At 49.7% G+C, this 17,394-nt stretch overlaps 3 protein-coding genes across 3 annotated transcripts; all 3 read right to left on the bottom strand.

Annotated features, from left to right (window-relative positions):
• Positions 1-308: 308 nt before the first annotated feature.
• On the bottom strand, positions 309-1,005 carry LOC112872545. The gene has a single exon (XM_025935571.1). The coding sequence runs from the start codon at positions 885-887 to the stop codon at positions 567-569; it is 321 nt and encodes a 106-aa protein (XP_025791356.1). The 5' UTR covers positions 888-1,005; the 3' UTR covers positions 309-566.
• A 2,536-nt stretch (positions 1,006-3,541) lies between these two features.
• LOC112872792 lies at positions 3,542-4,717 on the bottom strand. The gene is made up of 2 exons (XM_025935840.1): positions 4,263-4,717; positions 3,542-4,139 (listed from the first exon to the last, which is right to left on the bottom strand). Exons 1-2 carry the CDS (start codon positions 4,715-4,717, stop codon positions 3,542-3,544), a joined length of 1,053 nt encoding a protein of 350 aa, XP_025791625.1.
• A 9,906-nt stretch (positions 4,718-14,623) lies between these two features.
• Positions 14,624-17,068, bottom strand: LOC112873605. Its single transcript, XM_025936616.1, has 2 exons — positions 15,363-17,068; positions 14,624-15,239 (listed from the first exon to the last, which is right to left on the bottom strand). The coding sequence occupies exons 1-2, from the start codon at positions 16,082-16,084 to the stop codon at positions 14,648-14,650; spliced, it is 1,314 nt and encodes a 437-aa protein (XP_025792401.1). The 5' UTR covers positions 16,085-17,068; the 3' UTR covers positions 14,624-14,647.
• Positions 17,069-17,394: the final 326 nt, after the last annotated feature.

Below are 17,394 nucleotides of genomic sequence, written 5' to 3'. Positions count from 1 at the left end.
CCATGGATTGGAATGGTGGCTCGGGGAAACAACTTGCCTTGTTGCAAACCGCAGCTGCAATCGAGTTCGGCACAAATGAATCCCGCCACCAGTCGATCACCCACTGTGCAGCACTACTGACGAATGGTCTCGCTCGCTGAGCTACGCTACAGTTGTTTAGGAGTAGACCGGTGAGATTCAGAGCAATCCAGCTCCGTGATGGCAAAGAGTCGTTTGGTTGGACCAATCGCTAGTTTCAGTTAGTTTTGGAGCAGATTACCTTTGAGATTTGGAGTTCAACAAAGTTTTATGCTTCTTTCGATCCTCTCTGGTCTCCTACGTATCACCACCTCAGCTCACCGGACATGTACTTACACACCACAGATCAGTGAACTGACAAATCTTAACCAGCTGCTAAACTGTATCAACCCTCTCATCCCATCTTATCGTTTCTCTACAAGCCTCCCTCAAGTCTGAACCCAAGAAAGATTTTTTTTTTTGAAACGAAACCCAAGAAAGAAAATTGAAAGGAAAAGAAAAGGATCGTGTACTTCTAGCGCTACTGCTACATCTACCCATTCAGAAGTTCAGGATCCTCCCAAGCCGCCGTCCTGCTTCTGTCCGGCTCCCACGCTGCCGCTGCTGCCGCTGTTCTTCCGGGTGACCCTGATGTACAGGAACACGACGACCACGACCGCCGCGGCGAACCCGACGAGGATCACGTCCGCGCCGGCCACCGACCGGTCGGGCCTCCCGCCTCCGCCGGGCCCGGCCCCCGCGCCCGGCGGCTCCGCGATGCCCAGCAGCGGCCTGGGCACCGCCACAGCCACTGCGGCCACTGCGTCGCCGAGAACCGACAGGAGGAGGAGGAGCCATGGCAGCGACAAGAAGCTGCAGCGGCTCGCCATTGTACAGACAGCTGCTTGCAAATGCGAAAGTCACTCTCTCCCTCTCGGCTTGCTCCAGAGCTGCGTGATGGGTTTATGCCCTTCAAGAACGGAGTTGTGTGAGCGGTGTGAGGATTGAGAAGAGGGCGGGTGTGGTACTGTGATGGGTGTGTGTGTGTACACACACACACACACACACACACACACACACACATATCGGCACTTCGGCAGTGGGCGGCTGGAGGCCAGAGGGAGCGACGTGGAAGTGCCCGGCTGGCACATGAGAATCTGAGGGAGACGGTGAGCGGTGAGCTGGTTGTTGACGGGATTCTGCCGCGACGCGATGCGATGCGACGCTGCTGCCCTGCTCCTGCTTCTTGTTGGATTGGTTGGATGGTTGAACAGGAGGAGGTCGGTATCGGGGGAGACTGTCTCGGCATGGCGGTTAATAAATTTGAGCGCGTATTATCCACTAGAGTATTATAAATAAAACAAGGTAAATAGATAAATATGTAGTGTATTTATAAAAATAAATATAACATAGGTCATACCTAAGCTGTGAAGTTCCTCCGCCATTGACGGCTGAGAGTGTTCACACAAGAATCCAACTAGACGAAATCTTATCCAAAGATAGATCTGCTCTCCCGATCTTGACCGATCGACGAGGGGCGGGGTTTGACCGTGGCCGGTCGTGCTCCGTTAGGAGGACGTTCGATGGCCGAGCAATTTTCATGTACTTAAATTTATCTGTTTACTTTTCCTAAATCATAATATCCTCATACTAACCATGAACTAGTTATCTTAAAAACCATAGCACCCACAGTAACACCACGACAAAATAGCATCATGCACAGTAACATTGATTTTGTACAGCCCCGAATCAATACTTCCCTGTATAGCTCGGACAGCATTCGAAGAGAGGCTGAAGGCAAAAGCTCTCTCCAGAATTACTTTGTGACGTCTATGAGGACAGCGTCATCTTTTCATGGTTGTGCTTGTGCACCCGGCGAAATCAACAACAATGGTCCTTGGACAAACAAATCAAAAAACGCCAAGCTTTGGTCCTCCTGAAATTTTGATCAATCCGTCGGCAGCATCACTCCAGACAAAGAGGAAATGAATACATGCTTCTTAGATACCTGCTTGCGGTGGCCTCGGTAGGCAGCACCACGGCCGGCCACCGTCAGGTGCGGCCGAAACAGGAACAACGGAATACCGTCGTCGTGTCTAGAATTTTGTAGCGGGCATCAAGGGGTTCGCCAGCTTGCCTGGCCGGCGACGGCATAATCTGGCGAGGCCAAGGGCGGCAACGGGTAGGGCATGCGGCGGCGATGCGAGATGTGATGCGGCGTGTGTGTGTCTGTGTGGGGGCTACTGAAAGAATCAAGCCGCTACAGAACACAATCAAGCCGAGCCACAACCTTTTGTCGAGGGGATGATGCGCTCCTCCGTTTCGCTGATCGCGGTGACCTTAGGGACCGCCGGCGGCACGCTCGTCGAGCACTTCCTCTTGGAGCATCAAGAAAGGCAATTTCGTGCCAAATTCTTCGTGCAGGATGGTCGACCCCCTCATCAACGGCGCCTTCTTCTTCCTACCTTTCTTGGACACTGGGCGGTGACATGATCTTCTACACCCGTGACGGAGTAAGTAGATTGAGTCTGACGGCTGGAGGTGCCGATCGCCGTCGATGACAACGTGACGAACACATGAGGAGGGGGGCAACTCGATCTGATCGAAATGGCCCCATCGACATCGAACCGGCTCGAGAGAACATGCCCTCTTGGTTCAACAGTTTGGTGCGGCGCCGCGACTGATCTGCTCGCGAGCGCCGGATTGCAGCGTCTGCCACGCGTCTCGATCTGGAGCGGGGCTGCACAGGCAGGAGTTTACAGCCCGTTTGCATGGAATTTTTTTTTGGAGGGGACTTCTCTTTTTCGTCACCAACCGGTACCATAAATTGGGCAACACATGATATTGGTGGGTAATTATCTGCAGCTTAATAAGTGGTTTTAAAAAATTCTTTTTCCAGAGGAGCTTCATAAAATTCTTCAAGTATATTTTTTAAGGAGCAGAGTTGGTAGAGCTAGAGGTGTTTAACTCGGACGATTTTGGAGTGGAGTTAGATTTTAAGGAGTGGAGCGCTCCCAAATAAGTAGATTCTTAACCTCTTTACTGTCATTGTCTGATTGAAAAATTTGCAACTTGATAAGTAATTTTTGTCTAGACTTCGATAAATTATTCCACAAGTTTGAGAGCTGGTTCAAGTGGCATGCGATGTGAATTGGTGTCCAAACCGTGTGTTTTTGCGATTTCGAATCTCGTTAGAAGTCGCCCCAGCTATGTTTTTCATGCTCCGGCACTACCCGGGTGGGCTGCCCGCATATCGCCGCAGCTAGCCAACCGAGTGCTGCTCAGTATTCAATACATGCACCATTTTTTCTGCAAGAAAATACGTGCACCATTTGATGATACTTTGAACAAAAAAAGGTGCAATTCATAATATGATGTGTAATGATAACACAACTGAAAAACATTGCTGACTTTTCATATATTCATTGTTAAATATAATCGATTATATTTCTCATACAGGACAAACGAAGACTTGGACTTAGAAACGACTATGCATTTTGTTCATAAAACAACTTCAACCTGATATATGATGATCTTGGATTTATTACTTAAAAGTTTGAGGCAATTCTCCCATCCAACAGGGCGTGTATGGAAAAGAACTCCTCACATATACATGCATTGAAAGATAAACGTTTGTAAACAAGTTGCCCAACGCTTCAAGTTTAGAGCTACTCAAATGATACGCCAATACTCTTGATGATCTATCCAAGAAGATAATCTCTTTGTAGGGATGAAAAGCAAGGATTCCCATAAATGCGTTACACTTTTCTTCCATATCATTAGTGGGTGGAATATTGTCATCATCGGAGTTCCATTCAAATTCTTCTTCCATCTGCTCTTCATCTTCATCTTCGTCTTCGTCTTCACTTTCATAATCAGAGCTAGCATTTTCTAAAACCCAAGGCCCATGGTCACAGCTTAGACTTGGAAATGGCCCCAGATCAGTGTCTTGTCTCAATTTCCAATGAGTTTGATCACATGATTCGTCAAGGATCCAGACCCTCAGGCGGTGGTTATCAAGTAATGCATAGTAAATCCCCTTCTCAGACCTTCCTAGAAAGAACTCTGAATGTTTAGACAGTACTTCAGTACCTCTTATTGGGGGTTTGATTACTCGGTATGTGCTATTTGATGATGATATTCTGCAAATTAAATTGAGAAATAGCGTTAAGCAAAAGCATCATTATTTTACAGAGAGAAATGTACTCAACGTATATACCAATTATTAAAGAGGGTATTTCCTGAAGCAGTAAAGCATGCCCTACCTCATGACAAAGTCAGTTTGGCAGTGGATGTAGAGTGCGCCCCGCCAGTATTCAGCATGCCTATATGGCTCGGATCTCTGGTCCAGTTGAATGTCAGCGACTTTTCCTGCAGCCTCCCCTTGTCGGCTAAATGATCTGTCCTCCCACAGCCCCGTCCTCGACGAGAAGACACTTAGGATGCATGGTGACGGTGGCCATTCTGAATGCAACACGGCACTACCTGCTGCACGCTTAACTATATCTTCTTCCCAAGGAACACTAGGGATCAAGAACACCTCGTAGTGTGATGAAACAGTAGGATCAAACGCTAGGAATGAACAAACATCGTGCTCAGTGACAAACTCCATCCCCGCGCGTGGAGTCGTCGGGCGTTCAGGCAAGTTCGCAACCTCGTCCGTGGCAGGGTTGTACAGCCAGTCGTCGTATAGCAGGAGGAGGCCGTTGCAGTGGTCCATGATGGTATTGTTAGTTTGATCTCAAACTCCGGATCGGTCTAACGACCGATCCGGAGTCTGTTACGCGCCCCGATCGGGGGCGCACCGCCAACTCAATGGCGGGTGGGCCCCCGTCGCGCAGCGCCAAAATAAATAGAGAGGTGGGGGCCGGGGCACGGGACACGAAGTTCGTCGCCGTGCCTAATCCCCACCTAAAACCCTAGCGACCCGATCCAAGGGGAGGTGCTGAAGCGACGGGAAGTGCCACCGTCGCCTCTACGCCGAGCACCGCCGCCGCCTCTGCATCCACGTCGCCGCCGCTGCACGGCATCGCCTCCGCTCGCTCATCCTCGTCCACGACTCCGGCACGACTTCCTCAATCCCATGGCCAACACCAGCGAAGCCGGTTCGTCCACGGGGGGTACGGCATTCTCTCTCTCTCTCGATTTCTATCTAGATCAGTCAAACATTGTTGTCTAGTCAGTTAATTACCGAGCTAATTGACGGTTAGGGGATCCTAAATCTCTATCAATGGTATCAGATAGCCTCACTAATCGTAATTAGTTTCGGGTACGAGAGGAAGAGCAATTAGAAGGAGGTGAGCAACATTACCCGAGAGAGAACTTGCAACTCAAAGAACGCAAAGAAAGACCCAAACCCTTCGGGGTGCAAGAACACCCGCATCCGAGCCCAAAACCCTAACCCCGTGCTAACCCTAACCCTAGCTCAAACCCCAAATGAGCAAGAAAGAAGGAGGAGGAAGATCTTACCTCCCACCGGGAGCTCCACGCTCCACGGGTCAGCTCCAAACCGGCCCAGGGGCTCCCGTGCATCTCCGCCGTCGATGAACGGAGCCGACCCGAGCGCGCCGTCGCTCGGGGATTCCTACCGCGCCTCGCGCGCGGGCTAGCTCACCACCGCGAGCCCACTCGACGGCGGCGCGCTCGCGCACAGGCGAGCGCGCACGCCGGCGAGGAGGTCCGCAGCGGCGCCGTCGCCCTTGGTCGCGGTCACGCGGCGGAAGAGGAGAGGCCGGGGGAGGATCGAGCGGGGGAGAAAGACTGGCTAGGGTTTCGGGGAAAGACGCGGCAAGGGGGTTTTGTCCCTCCGAAGTCGACGCGCGACCGTCGATCTTGATCGGACGGTCGCGGTCGATCCGCGGGCGCGCGGGCCGGTTTTGGCCCAGGCGGGGGATGACTTTCCCGGCCCAGGACCAGGTTGCGGCCTGGTGCGCGGGTGAGCCCCCCGCGCGGGTGGTTGCGCGGTAGGCCGGGCCGTTTCGGGCTGCTTTTGGGCCCAATTTTGGCCGGTTTTGGGTTGGATGAACAGTGAGATTTAATATATTTTCAGAAACCTTTTTCAAGCAATTCATGTATGATTTGATCTCCGTTTTAAATTTCACCAACGTGAATTTTTCTATGGAGGGATAGTAAGTAAGAATGTTTCTGAAAATTAGCACTGTTTATTTTTCCGCTGCCAATTTAATTAAGTTATATCCTTTAATTATTTTAGACCCAACGAGATATTATAATTAAAGGAGTCAGTTTTCAGTTTTTTTTCTTCAGTTATAATATTGTTATTTTCTGACCAACGTTGATAATAGCAATATTACAATTTTCAAGTCATTTTTCAGTTTTCTATAGTTATAATATTGTTATTTTCTGACCAACGTTGATAATAGCAGTATTATAATCTTTTAAGTAAGTTTTCCATGCATTTGCTCTAATTCTGCCCAACGGTGTTTTAGAATTAATGCAGCTAGTTGATTGCATATCTTAATATTGACCAACGTTAAATTGAGATATGCAATTATTATTTTATAAAAAGCAGTTCTCACCCTTCTTGATTTAAATTTCAGGATCTAATGCCATGACCTTCATTAATGCTATACCGCCGTTGGATGGTTCCAACTACGGGATGTGGGCACAGAAGCTAGAAGTGGCTCTCGCATTGTCAGATATCGATTTCGCCATCACCTCACCGTTTCCCGTTTGTCCTGCGGAACTGGTGAGGGACCCGGAAGAGACGACTGCCGCTTGGCAGGCTCGTCAGAGAGAACATGCAAGTGTTCAAATGAAATTTGATCTTGAGAAAGCAAAATGGATCTCTTCCAACAGAAAGTGTTTGATGGTTATCAAAAGTTCCATCATAGACAGTATCAGGGGAGCAATCCCAGATTGCCCCACCGCAGTTGAGTACTTAAAGAAAGTGGAGAGTCAATTTGTTGGCTCTTCAAAAGCTTATGCTCAGACTCTGATTCAGAGGTTAGTTAATGATAAGTACACTGGCGGTGGTGTGAGAGAGCACATACTGAAAATGAGCAATATGGCATCTAAGCTAAAACCTATGGACATGGAGCTTCCTCATGCTTTTGTTGTCCATTTGGTTCTGGCTTCTCTGCCGAAAGAGTTTGAAACTTTTGTTGTTAACTACAACATCAGCCCAGACACATGGGACTTAGAGAAGCTCATTGCGATGTGTGTGCAAGAAGAGGAAAGACTCAAAGCCTCGCATAGTGACACGCTCAACTATGTTAGGCATAACAAAAGAAATAACTCTTCAGATAAATATACGAGGCCACAAGGGAAACCTCAGTTCAAACGAGGTTCCACTTCTTCTTCTTCTTCGACTCACCCAGGCAAGAGTGGAAAGAAAAATCAACCACATATTGAAAAAGATCAATGCATGTGGTGTCACAAGACGGGACATTACAAGAAAGATTGCCCAGATTTTCTACGGCATTTAATTAAGAAAGGTGAGGATGTTATCACATTTATCGATGAGACCCTGTACGTAAGTTATTCTAAATCTACTTGGTGGATTGACTCAGGTGCAACTGTTCATGTTGCTAATTCTTTGCAGGGTATAAGTACAAAGACGATGCTACAAAGAGGGGATAGATGGCTGAAAGTCGCCAATGGAGTTAGAGCCGACGTTGAAGCAGTTTGTCAACTCACGTTAGAATTAGAGAACGGCTTTAAACTCCAGTTATATAATGTTCTTTATGTACCCTCTTTGTCTAGAAATTTAATTTCAGTATCATGTTTGGCAGATGATGGTTATAAGCGCCATTTTGGCAAAGAACAATGTGAGATTTTATTTGAAAGTCAGTGTGTTGGTCTTGCCATCCGACAAGACAAACTTTATATGTTGCCTATGCATGAGACTGTAAATTCTGTAAGCAATACCACAAGTATTGAACGCACGTCTAACGACGCAAGTCATAAGCGCAAACGATGCGACAACGAAAATTCAGCGAAATTATGGCACTGTCGTTTAGGCCATATTTCGAGGGGGAGAATTGAGAGATTAATTAAAGAAAATATTCTCCATCCGTTAGATTTTTCAAATGAAGAATATTGCATCGATTGCGTTAAAGGAAAGTACGTTAAGAAAATAAAGAAAGGAGCTAAACGCAGTTCAGGGGTTTTGGAGATAGTGCACACAGATATCTGTGGTCCATTTCCCATAAAGTCCGTGGATGGTTATGATTCGTTCATAACGTTTACGGATGACTATTCGCGTTATGGATATATTTATCCAATCAAAGAAAGATCGGAAGCGTTAGATAAATTTAAGATTTTTAAGGCTGAAGTAGAGAATCAGCAAAATCTTAAAATAAAAATAGTAAGATCTGACCGTGGAGGTGAGTACTACGGTCGTCACACCCCGTATGGCCAAGTTCCTGGACCTTTTGCAAGGTTTCTACAGGAAAATGGAATAGTAGCCCAGTACTCTACACCGGGCGAGCCTCAGCAAAATGGAGTCGCTGAAAGACGTAACCGTACCCTAATGGATATGGTGAGAAGTATGCTAAACTACTCTACGTTACCGATTAATTTGTGGATGGAGGCGTTAAAAACCGCTATTCATATTCTTAATCGCGTACCGAGTAAGTCGGTGCCTAAAACACCGTACGAGTTATGGACAGGGAGAAAACCTACACTGAACTATTTACACGTGTGGGGCTGTCCAGCTGAGGCGAAAGTATTTAATCCAAATATCGGAAAATTAGACCCTAAGACAGTAAGTTGCCATTTTATTGGCTATCCAGAAAAGTCGAAAGGTTATCGTTTCTACTGTCCTAACGGATATACAAAGTTCGTAGAAACGAGACACGCTGTCTTTTTGGAGGATCAGATGATGAGGGGGAGCACGGTAGCTCGGAAGATTGATCTTGAGGAGAAGCGGGTTTTCGTACCTACTCCGATGATCCAAGATCCATTTTTCGTGTTGCCTGTTGCTGCTTCACCTACGGTGTCAGCACCTGTTGCTAATTTTTCACCAGTTGCTGCGTCACCTACGGTGCCAGCACCTGCTGTTAGTTCTCCAGCTGCGGCAACGAGTCAGAACCAGGAACCTGTCCTTCAGGATCCGACAGAACCGGTAGCCGCACATCAGGGGGAGCAACAGCAGCCCCAAGTGGAAGAAGTGCCGATAGCTGAGGCACCGAGAAGATCTCAAAGAATAAGAAAGCCCGCTATTTCGAGTGATTATCAAATCTATAATAGCGAGGAAATACAGATGGAGGGTGACCCCACTTCGTTTGAAGAAGCCATGAGAAGCGTTCATTCGTCTGAGTGGTTGGAAGCCATGAAAGACGAAATGAAATCGATGAGTACCAACGATGTTTGGGATCTAGAAGAAATTCCTAAAGGAGCCAAAACAGTAGGCTGCAAATGGGTCTACAAGACAAAATGTGACTCCAAAGGGAATATAGAAAGATATAAAGCGCGACTTGTGGCGAAAGGTTTCACGCAAAGAGAAGGGATAGATTATAATGAAACATTTTCGCCTGTTTCATGCAAGGATTCCTTCAAGATTATAATGGCGTTAGTGGCACATTATAATTTAGAATTACATCAGATGGATGTAAAGACGGCGTTCCTCAACGGGGATCTTTATGAGAACGTTTACATGGCACAGCCGAAAGGTTTTGTCGTGGAAGGAAAAGAAAAGATGGGATGTCATCTAAAGAAATCCATTTATGGATTAAAGCAAGCCTCCAGACAGTGGTATTTAAAATTCGATGAAACCGTAAGAAAATTTGGTTTCAAAGAAAATGAGGAGGACAACTGCATTTATGCGAAATTTAAGAATGGAAAATTTGTTTTCCTTATCTTATATGTGGATGATATCCTGCTTGCTAGCAGCGATATTGATCTGCTATTAGAGACAAAGAAATTCTTGTCCTCAAAGTTTGATATGAAAGATTTAGGTGAAGCCTCATTCGTTTTAGGAATTGAGATTCACCGAGACAGAAACAAGGGGGTTTTAGGATTATCGCAGAAAGCATACCTAGAAAAGGTACTAAAAAAGTACGGTATGCATGCGAGTAAGCCAACACCTGCTCCTATAGTCAAGGGCGATAGTTATGGGAAATTCCAGTGTCCCAGAAATCAGTACGAAATCGATCAGATGAAAGCGGTACCATATGCTTCAGCTGTCGGAAGCCTACAGTATGCTCAAGTGTGTACGCGCCCTGACTTAGCTTTTGTCACCGGGATACTTGGCAGATTCCAGAGTAATCCAGGAATAGAACACTGGAAAATGGTTAAGAAAGCCTTGCGTTATGTGCAAGGAACGAAAGACCTCATGCTAACATACAGGAGATCTGAATCTCTAGTGATAGAGGGTTATTCAGACTCAGACTTTGCGGGAGATAAGGATGATAGAAAATCCACGTCAGGTTATGTGTTTACTCTCGCAGGTGGAGCTATATCGTGGAAAAGCTCCAAACAGACAGTAACTGCATCATCTACGATGTATGCAGAATTTATAGCTTGTTATGAGGCATCGGGGCAGGTTAAATGGCTAAAGAAATTTATACCCGGATTAAGAGTGGTTGACAGCATAGAAAAACCACTAAAGATGTACTGCGACAATGAGCCTGCAGTATTTTACGCTCACAACAACAAGTCGAGTGGAGCTGCCAAACACATCGACATAAAGTTTTATGTTGTTAAAGAGCAAATCCAGGATCATACAATCAGTCTTGAGTATTTGAGCACAAAGAAAATGTTAGCGGATCCGCTCACAAAAGGCTTACCGCCCAATGTGTTCAGAGAACACTTAGCCGGCATGGGTTTACGGGAAAGCCTATGATTCCTGGACAGTAAGGGCCCAAAAGTACGGTTCTATTTCAAACAGAAAAGTGTATTGTGGCTATTAATCCAGCGGTAATAACTGTTGAGACGAGGCATGCTCGATGCACTGATCTGAATGAAATCGGACGTAAGAAGTGAGTAAGTAAGTTGAGATCAAAGGGGAGAATGTTAGTTTGATCTCAAACTCCGGATCGGTCTAACGACCGATCCGGAGTCTGTTACGCACCCCGATCGGGGGCGCACCGCCAACTCAATGGCGGGTGGGCCCCCGTCGCGCAGCGCCAAAATAAATAGAGAGGTGGGGGCCGGGGCACGGGACACGAAGTTCGTCGCCGTGCCTAATCCCCACCTAAAACCCTAGCGACCCGATCCAAGGGGAGGTGCTGAAGCGACGGGAAGTGCCACCGTCGCCTCTACGCCGAGCACCGCCGCCGCCTCTGCATCCACGTCGCCGCCGCTGCACGGCATCGCCTCCGCTCGCTCATCCTCGTCCACGACTCCGGCACGACTTCCTCAATCCCATGGCCAACACCAGCGAAGCCGGTTCATCCACGGGGGGTACGGCATTCTCTCTCTCTCTCGATTTCTATCTAGATCAGTCAAACATTGTTGTCTAGTCAGTTAATTACCGAGCTAATTGACGGTTAGGGGATCCTAAATCTCTATCAGGTATCGCTGGGCATGCGGTAGCCGTAATCAAGGGATGGGCGGGCGAAGAACTTGGCGTACAGCCGATTCATGTAGCTGATGAAGAGTCCAGCCAGAGAGTGCGGGAGGAGGTCCGCGTGCAGCATGCCGCGGTCGTCGATGAGCGCGCGCCACGCCCTGCAGACGCAGCGGGACACGGCGAGGCTTCGCGGCGCGACGCGGCGGAGGACTTCCGCGAGCACGTCGTCGGGGAGTAGACGCGCCAAGTCCACCTGCCGTTCCATCCTGCTGTGGCTATTCTATCTCCCTCCTTCCTGCTCGCTCGTTCACGCGCCAGTTGAGCAGGAGCCTTGCCCTTGGGCCCTGCACTGCACTTGACGCGAATCTGGTGTGTGCTCTTGATTCCTTCCAACAAGGGCGGGTTTTAAGGACGCGCGCTGCATATATCGGGTCCGAATCGATTCGCGAGGCAATTCCGACTCTGAATCGATTCAGGTGAGCATGCAGCCGAGCCTGAAGAGGAACTGGGGGGCAAACTTTATCTACGTTAGCCGGATCCAACAAGCGAACCGACCCACCCGTCTCCGATCCCGAGACTTCACGGCCTATCGTGGTCGTGGGTGCAGCTCGGCTCCAAAGCGCGCAGCCAGCATGGGCGGAGCATGGCCGAGCGCGGCCGGCGCGGGGAGGAGCGCCGCGGAGCGCGGTCGGCGAGGGAAGCCGGTGCAGGGAGGAGCGCGGCAACCGGAGCTCCTTCACCACCCGAGCTCGGGCGGGCTCTCGGGGGAGCGGGGCCGCCGCGGCTGGTCAACGCGGTCGGGGCTGAGCCGGGCCGCCGCCGCGGGTCGACGCGGTTGGCGCGGAGGAGGCCGTCGCGGCGGGGTGGAGCGAGGCGGCCGCCGCCGCTGCGGGTTGACGCGGCTAGGGTGGAGCCAGGCCGCCGCGGGTGATGCGACGCTGCTGCCCTGCTCCTGCTTCTGCTTGTTGCTGGATTGGTTGGATGGTTGAACAGGAGGAGGTCGGTATCGGGGGAGACTGTCTCGGTGAGGGTGGGATGCAGGATGCTGTCCGGGGCACTGCAGCGCGTGTGGCTGTGCGATTTCTTTTACTAGCGGCTGCGGCGCTGTGCGGCTTTGCTGTCCTGCGCCTTTACTTGAAGTGGTTGTGCTGTCCTGGACTGGAGAAAGCAAAGCTACTCCTCGTGCTACAAACTGATCGTTGATCGATGAGTTTGGCCAGTAAAATGGAGCACATCTTAGGGCAGTGGGGTTTATGTGATTTGTGAATCACGTTATCCCAGTTATGCATTGTGAGATAATCAAGCATGAGTATGATAATATCTGAGAAGACAATATCCAATCTTAAAAACCATAGCACCCACGATAACACCACAACAAAATAGCATCATGTACAGTAACATTGATTTTGTACAGCCCCGAATCAGTACTTCCCTGTATAGCTCGGACAGCGTTCGAAGAGAGGCTGAAGGCAAAAGCTCTCTCCAGAATTACTTTGTGACGTCTATGAGGACAGCATCATCTTTTCATGATTGTGCTTCTTATGCACCCAGCGAAATCAACAACTGGTCCTTGGACACCTTTGTTGGTCAGAACAAACAAATCAAAAAACGCCAAGCTTTGGTCCTTCTGAAATTTTGATCAATCCGTCGGCAGCATAACTCCAGACAAAGAGAAAATGAATCTTAGATACCTGCTTGCGGTGGCCTCGGTAGGCAGCACCACGGCCGGCCACCGCCAGGTGCGGCCGAAACAGGAACAACGGAAGACCGTCGTCGTGTCTAGAATTTTGTAGAGGGCATCAAGGGGTTCGCCAGCTTGCCTGGCCGGCGACGGCATAATCTGGCGAGGCCAAGGGCGGCAACGGGTAGGGCATGCGGCGGCGATGCGAGATGTGATGCGGCGTGTGTGTGTCTGTGTGGGGGCTACTGAAAGAATCAAGCCGCTACTGAACACAATCAAGCCGAGCCACGGCCTTTTGTCGAGGGGATGATGCGCTCCTCCGTTTCGCTGATCGCGGTGACCTTAGGGACCGCCGGCGGCACGCTCGCCGAGCACTTCCTCGTGGAGCATCAACGGCGCCTTCTTCTTCCTACCTTTCTTGGACACCGGGCGGTGGCATGATCTTCTACACCCGTGACGGAGTAAGTAGATTGAGTCTGACGGCTGGAGGTGCCGATCGCCGTCGATGACAACGTGACGAACGCATGAGGAGGGGGACAACTCGATCTGATCGACATCGAACCAGCTCGAGAGAACAAGCCCTCTCGGTTCAACAGTTTGGTGCGGCGCCGCGACTGATCTGCTCGCGAGCGCCGGATTGCAGCGTCTGCCACGCGTCTCGATCTGGAGCGGAGCTGCACAGGCAGTTGTTTACAGCCCGTCTGCATGGAATTTTTTTTAGGGGACTTCTCTTTTTCGTCGCCAACCGGTACCGTGGATTGGTATTAGTGGGTAATTATCTGCAGCTTTATAAGTGGTTTTAGAAAAATCCTTTTCTCAAAGGAGCTTCATACAATTCTTCGAGTATATTTTTTTAAGGAGCAGAGTTGGTGGAGCTAGAAGTGTTTAACTCGGGCGATTTTGGAGTGGAGTTAGATTTTATGGAGTGGAGTGCTCCCAAATAAGTAGATTCTTAACCTCTTTACTGTCATTGTCTGATTGAAAAATTTGCAACTTGATAAGTAACTTTTGTCTAGACTTCGAAAAATTATTCCACAAGTTTGAGAGCAGGTTCAAGTGGCAGCCGCACAAGTACTCACGCATGCCATGTGAATTGGTGTCCAAACCGTGTGTTTTTGCGATTTCGAATCTCGCTAGAAGTCGCCCCAGATATGTTTTTCATGCTCCGGCACTGCCCGGGTGGCCTGCCCGCATATCGCCGCAGCTAGCCAACCGAGTGCTGCTCAGTCTTCAATACGTGCACCATTTTTTTCTGCGAGAAAATACGTGCACCATTTGATGATACTTTGAACAAAAAAAAGGTGCAATTGCATAATATGCTGTGTAAAGGTAATGATAACACGATTAAAAAAACATTGCTGACTTTTCATATATTCATTATTAACTGTAATCGATTATATTTCTCATACAGGACAAACGAAGACTTGGACTTAGAAACGACTATGCATTTTGTTCATAAAACAACTTCAACCTGATATATGATGATCTTGGATTTATTACTTAAAAGTTTGAAGCAATTCTCTCATCCGACAGGGCGTGTATGAAAAAGAACTACACACATATACATGCATTGTAACATAACCGTTTGGCAACAAGTTGCCCAACGCTTCAAGTTTAGAGCTACTCAAATGATACGCCAATACTCTTGATGATCTATCCAAGAAGATAATCTCTTTGTAGGGATGAAAAGCAAGGATTCCCATAAATGCGTTACACTTTTCTTCCATATCATTAGTGGGTGGAATATTGTCATCATCGGAGTTCCATTCAAATTCTTCTTCCATCTGCTCTTCATATCTGTCTTCGTCTTTACGTTCATAATCAGAGCTAACATTTTCTAAAACCCAAGGCCCATGGTCACCGCTTAGACTTGGAAATGGCCCCAGATCAGTGTCTTGTCTCAATTTCCAATGAGTTTGATCACATGATTCGTCAAGGATCCAGACCCTCAGGCGGTGGTTATCAAGTAATGCATAGTAAATCCCCTTCTCAGACCTTCCTAGAAAGAACTCTGAATGTTTAGACAGTACTTCAGTACCTCTTATTGGGGGTTTGATTACTCGGTATGTGCTATTTGATGATGATATTCTGCAAATTAAATTGAGAAATAGCGTTAAGCAAAAGCATCATTATTTTACAGAGAGAAATGTACTCAACGTATATACCAATTATTAAAGAGGGTATTTCCTGAAGCAGTAAAGCATGCCCTACCTCATGACAAAGTCAGTTTGGCAGTGGATGTAGAGTGCGCCCCGCCAGTATTCAGCATGCCTATATGGCTCGGATCTCTGGTCCAGTAGAATGTCAGCGACTGTTCCTGCAGCCTCCCCTTGTCGGCTAAATGATCTGTCCTCCCACAGCCCCGTCCTCGACGAGAAGACACTTAGGATGCATGGTGACGGTGGCCATTCTGAATGCAACACGGCACTACCTGCTGCACGCTTAACTATATCTTCTTCCCAAGGAACACTAGGGATCAAGAACACCTCGTAGTGTGATGAAACAGTAGGATCAAACGCTAGGAATGAACAAACATCGTGCTCAGTGACAAACTCCATCCCCGCGCGTGGAGTCGTCGGGCGTTCAGGCAAGTTCGCAACCTCGTCCGTGGCAGGGTTGTACAGCCAGTCGTCGTATAGCAGGAGGAGGCCGTTGCAGTGGTCCATGATGGTATCGCTGGGCATGCGGTAGCCGTAATCAAGGGATGGGCGGGCGAAGAACTTGGCGTACAGCCGATTCATGTAGCTGATGAAGAGTCCAGCCAGAGAGTGCGGGAGGAGGTCCGCGTGCAGCATGCCGCGGTCGTCGATGAGCGCGCGCCACGCCCTGCAGACGCAGCGGGACACGGCGAGGCTTCGCGGCGCGACGCGGCGGAGGACTTCCGCGAGCACGTCGTCGGGGAGTAGACGCGCCAAGTCCACCTGCCGTTCCATCCTGCTGTGGCTATTCTATCTCCCTCCTTCCTGCTCGCTCGTTCACGCGCCAGTTGAGCAGGAGCCTTGCCCTTGGGCCCTGCACTGCACTTGACGCGAATCTGGTGTGTGCTCTTGATTCCTTCCAACAAGGGCGGGTTTTAAGGACGCGCGCTGCATATATCGGGTCCGAATCGATTCGCGAGGCAATTCCGACTCTGAATCGATTCAGGTGAGCATGCAGCCGAGCCTGAAGAGGAACTGGGGGGCAAACTTTATCTACGTTAGCCGGATCCAACAAGCGAACCGACCCACCCGTCTCCGATCCCGAGACTTCACGGCCTATCGTGGTCGTGGGTGCAGCTCGGCTCCAAAGCGCGCAGCCAGCATGGGCGGAGCATGGCCGAGCGCGGCCGGCGCGGGGAGGAGCGCCGCGGAGCGCGGTCGGCGAGGGAAGCCGGTGCAGGGAGGAGCGCGGCAACCGGAGCTCCTTCACCACCCGAGCTCGGGCGGGCTCTCGGGGGAAAGGGGCCGCCGCGGCTGGTCAACGCGGTCGGGGCTGAGCCGGGCCGCCGCCGCGGGTCGACGCGGTTGGCGCGGAGGAGGCCGTCGCGGCGGGGTGGAGCGAGGCGGCCGCCGCCGCTGCGGGTTGACGCGGCTAGGGTGGAGCCAGGCCGCCGCGGGTGATGCGACGCTGCTGCCCTGCTCCTGCTTCTGCTTGTTGCTGGATTGGTTGGATGGTTGAACAGGAGGAGGTCGGTATCGGGGGAGACTGTCTCGGTGAGGGTGGGATGCGGGATGCTGCCCGGGGCACTGCAGCGCGTGTGGCTGTGCGATTTCTTTTACTAGCGGCTGCGGCGCTGTGCGGCTTTGCTGTCCTGCGCCTTTACTTGGAGTGGTTGTGCTGTCCTGAACTGGAGAAAGCAAAGCTACTCTTGCTACAAGCTGATCGTCGATCGATGAGCTTGGCCAGTAAAATGGAGCACATCTTAGGGTAGTGGGGTTTATGTGATTTGTGAATCACGTTATCCCAGTTATGCATTGTGGGATAATCAGGCATGGGTACGATAATATCTGAGAAGACAATATCCAATCTTGCATGTTGCATCCTCATAGAAGCAAAGGACGTCAAAACTGGTTGCATGTCTGCTGGAGGGAGGAGGACCGAGGACGCCCTGCTGTGGCGTAACTGGATGCCTGGACCTCCTCGACCTCGAGCGGCAAGCGACCGCTCTCGGTCAGAACACGCGTTCCGGACGTTTGGTACACGGTCTGCTTTTCCGTCCGTATCGAGACGATTTAATAGGAGCGCTCTCTCTCTCTCTCTCTCT

This window comes from Panicum hallii, chromosome 9, assembly GCF_002211085.1.
Source record: "Panicum hallii strain FIL2 chromosome 9, PHallii_v3.1, whole genome shotgun sequence".
Lineage (NCBI taxonomy): Eukaryota > Viridiplantae > Streptophyta > Magnoliopsida > Poales > Poaceae > Panicum > Panicum hallii.
Note: the sequence above shows the minus strand (reverse complement) of the source record. Positions and strands in the feature narration are given on the sequence as shown.

Bases quoted from the DNA above. Each gene is read 5' to 3' on its own strand.
- LOC112872545 (XM_025935571.1), bottom strand. From the start codon at position 887: ATGGCGAGCCGCTGCAGCTTCTTGTCGCTGCCATGGCTCCTCCTCCTC.
- LOC112872792 (XM_025935840.1), bottom strand. From the start codon at position 4,717: ATGGACCACTGCAACGGCCTCCTCCTGCTATACGACGACTGGCTGTAC. The intron at 4,140-4,262 runs GTAGGGCATGCT...TTTAATTTGCAG, and splicing joins CAAACTGACTTTGTCATGAG to AATATCATCATCAAATAGCA.
- LOC112873605 (XM_025936616.1), bottom strand. From the start codon at position 16,084: ATGGAACGGCAGGTGGACTTGGCGCGTCTACTCCCCGACGACGTGCTC. The intron at 15,240-15,362 runs GTAGGGCATGCT...TTTAATTTGCAG, and splicing joins CAAACTGACTTTGTCATGAG to AATATCATCATCAAATAGCA.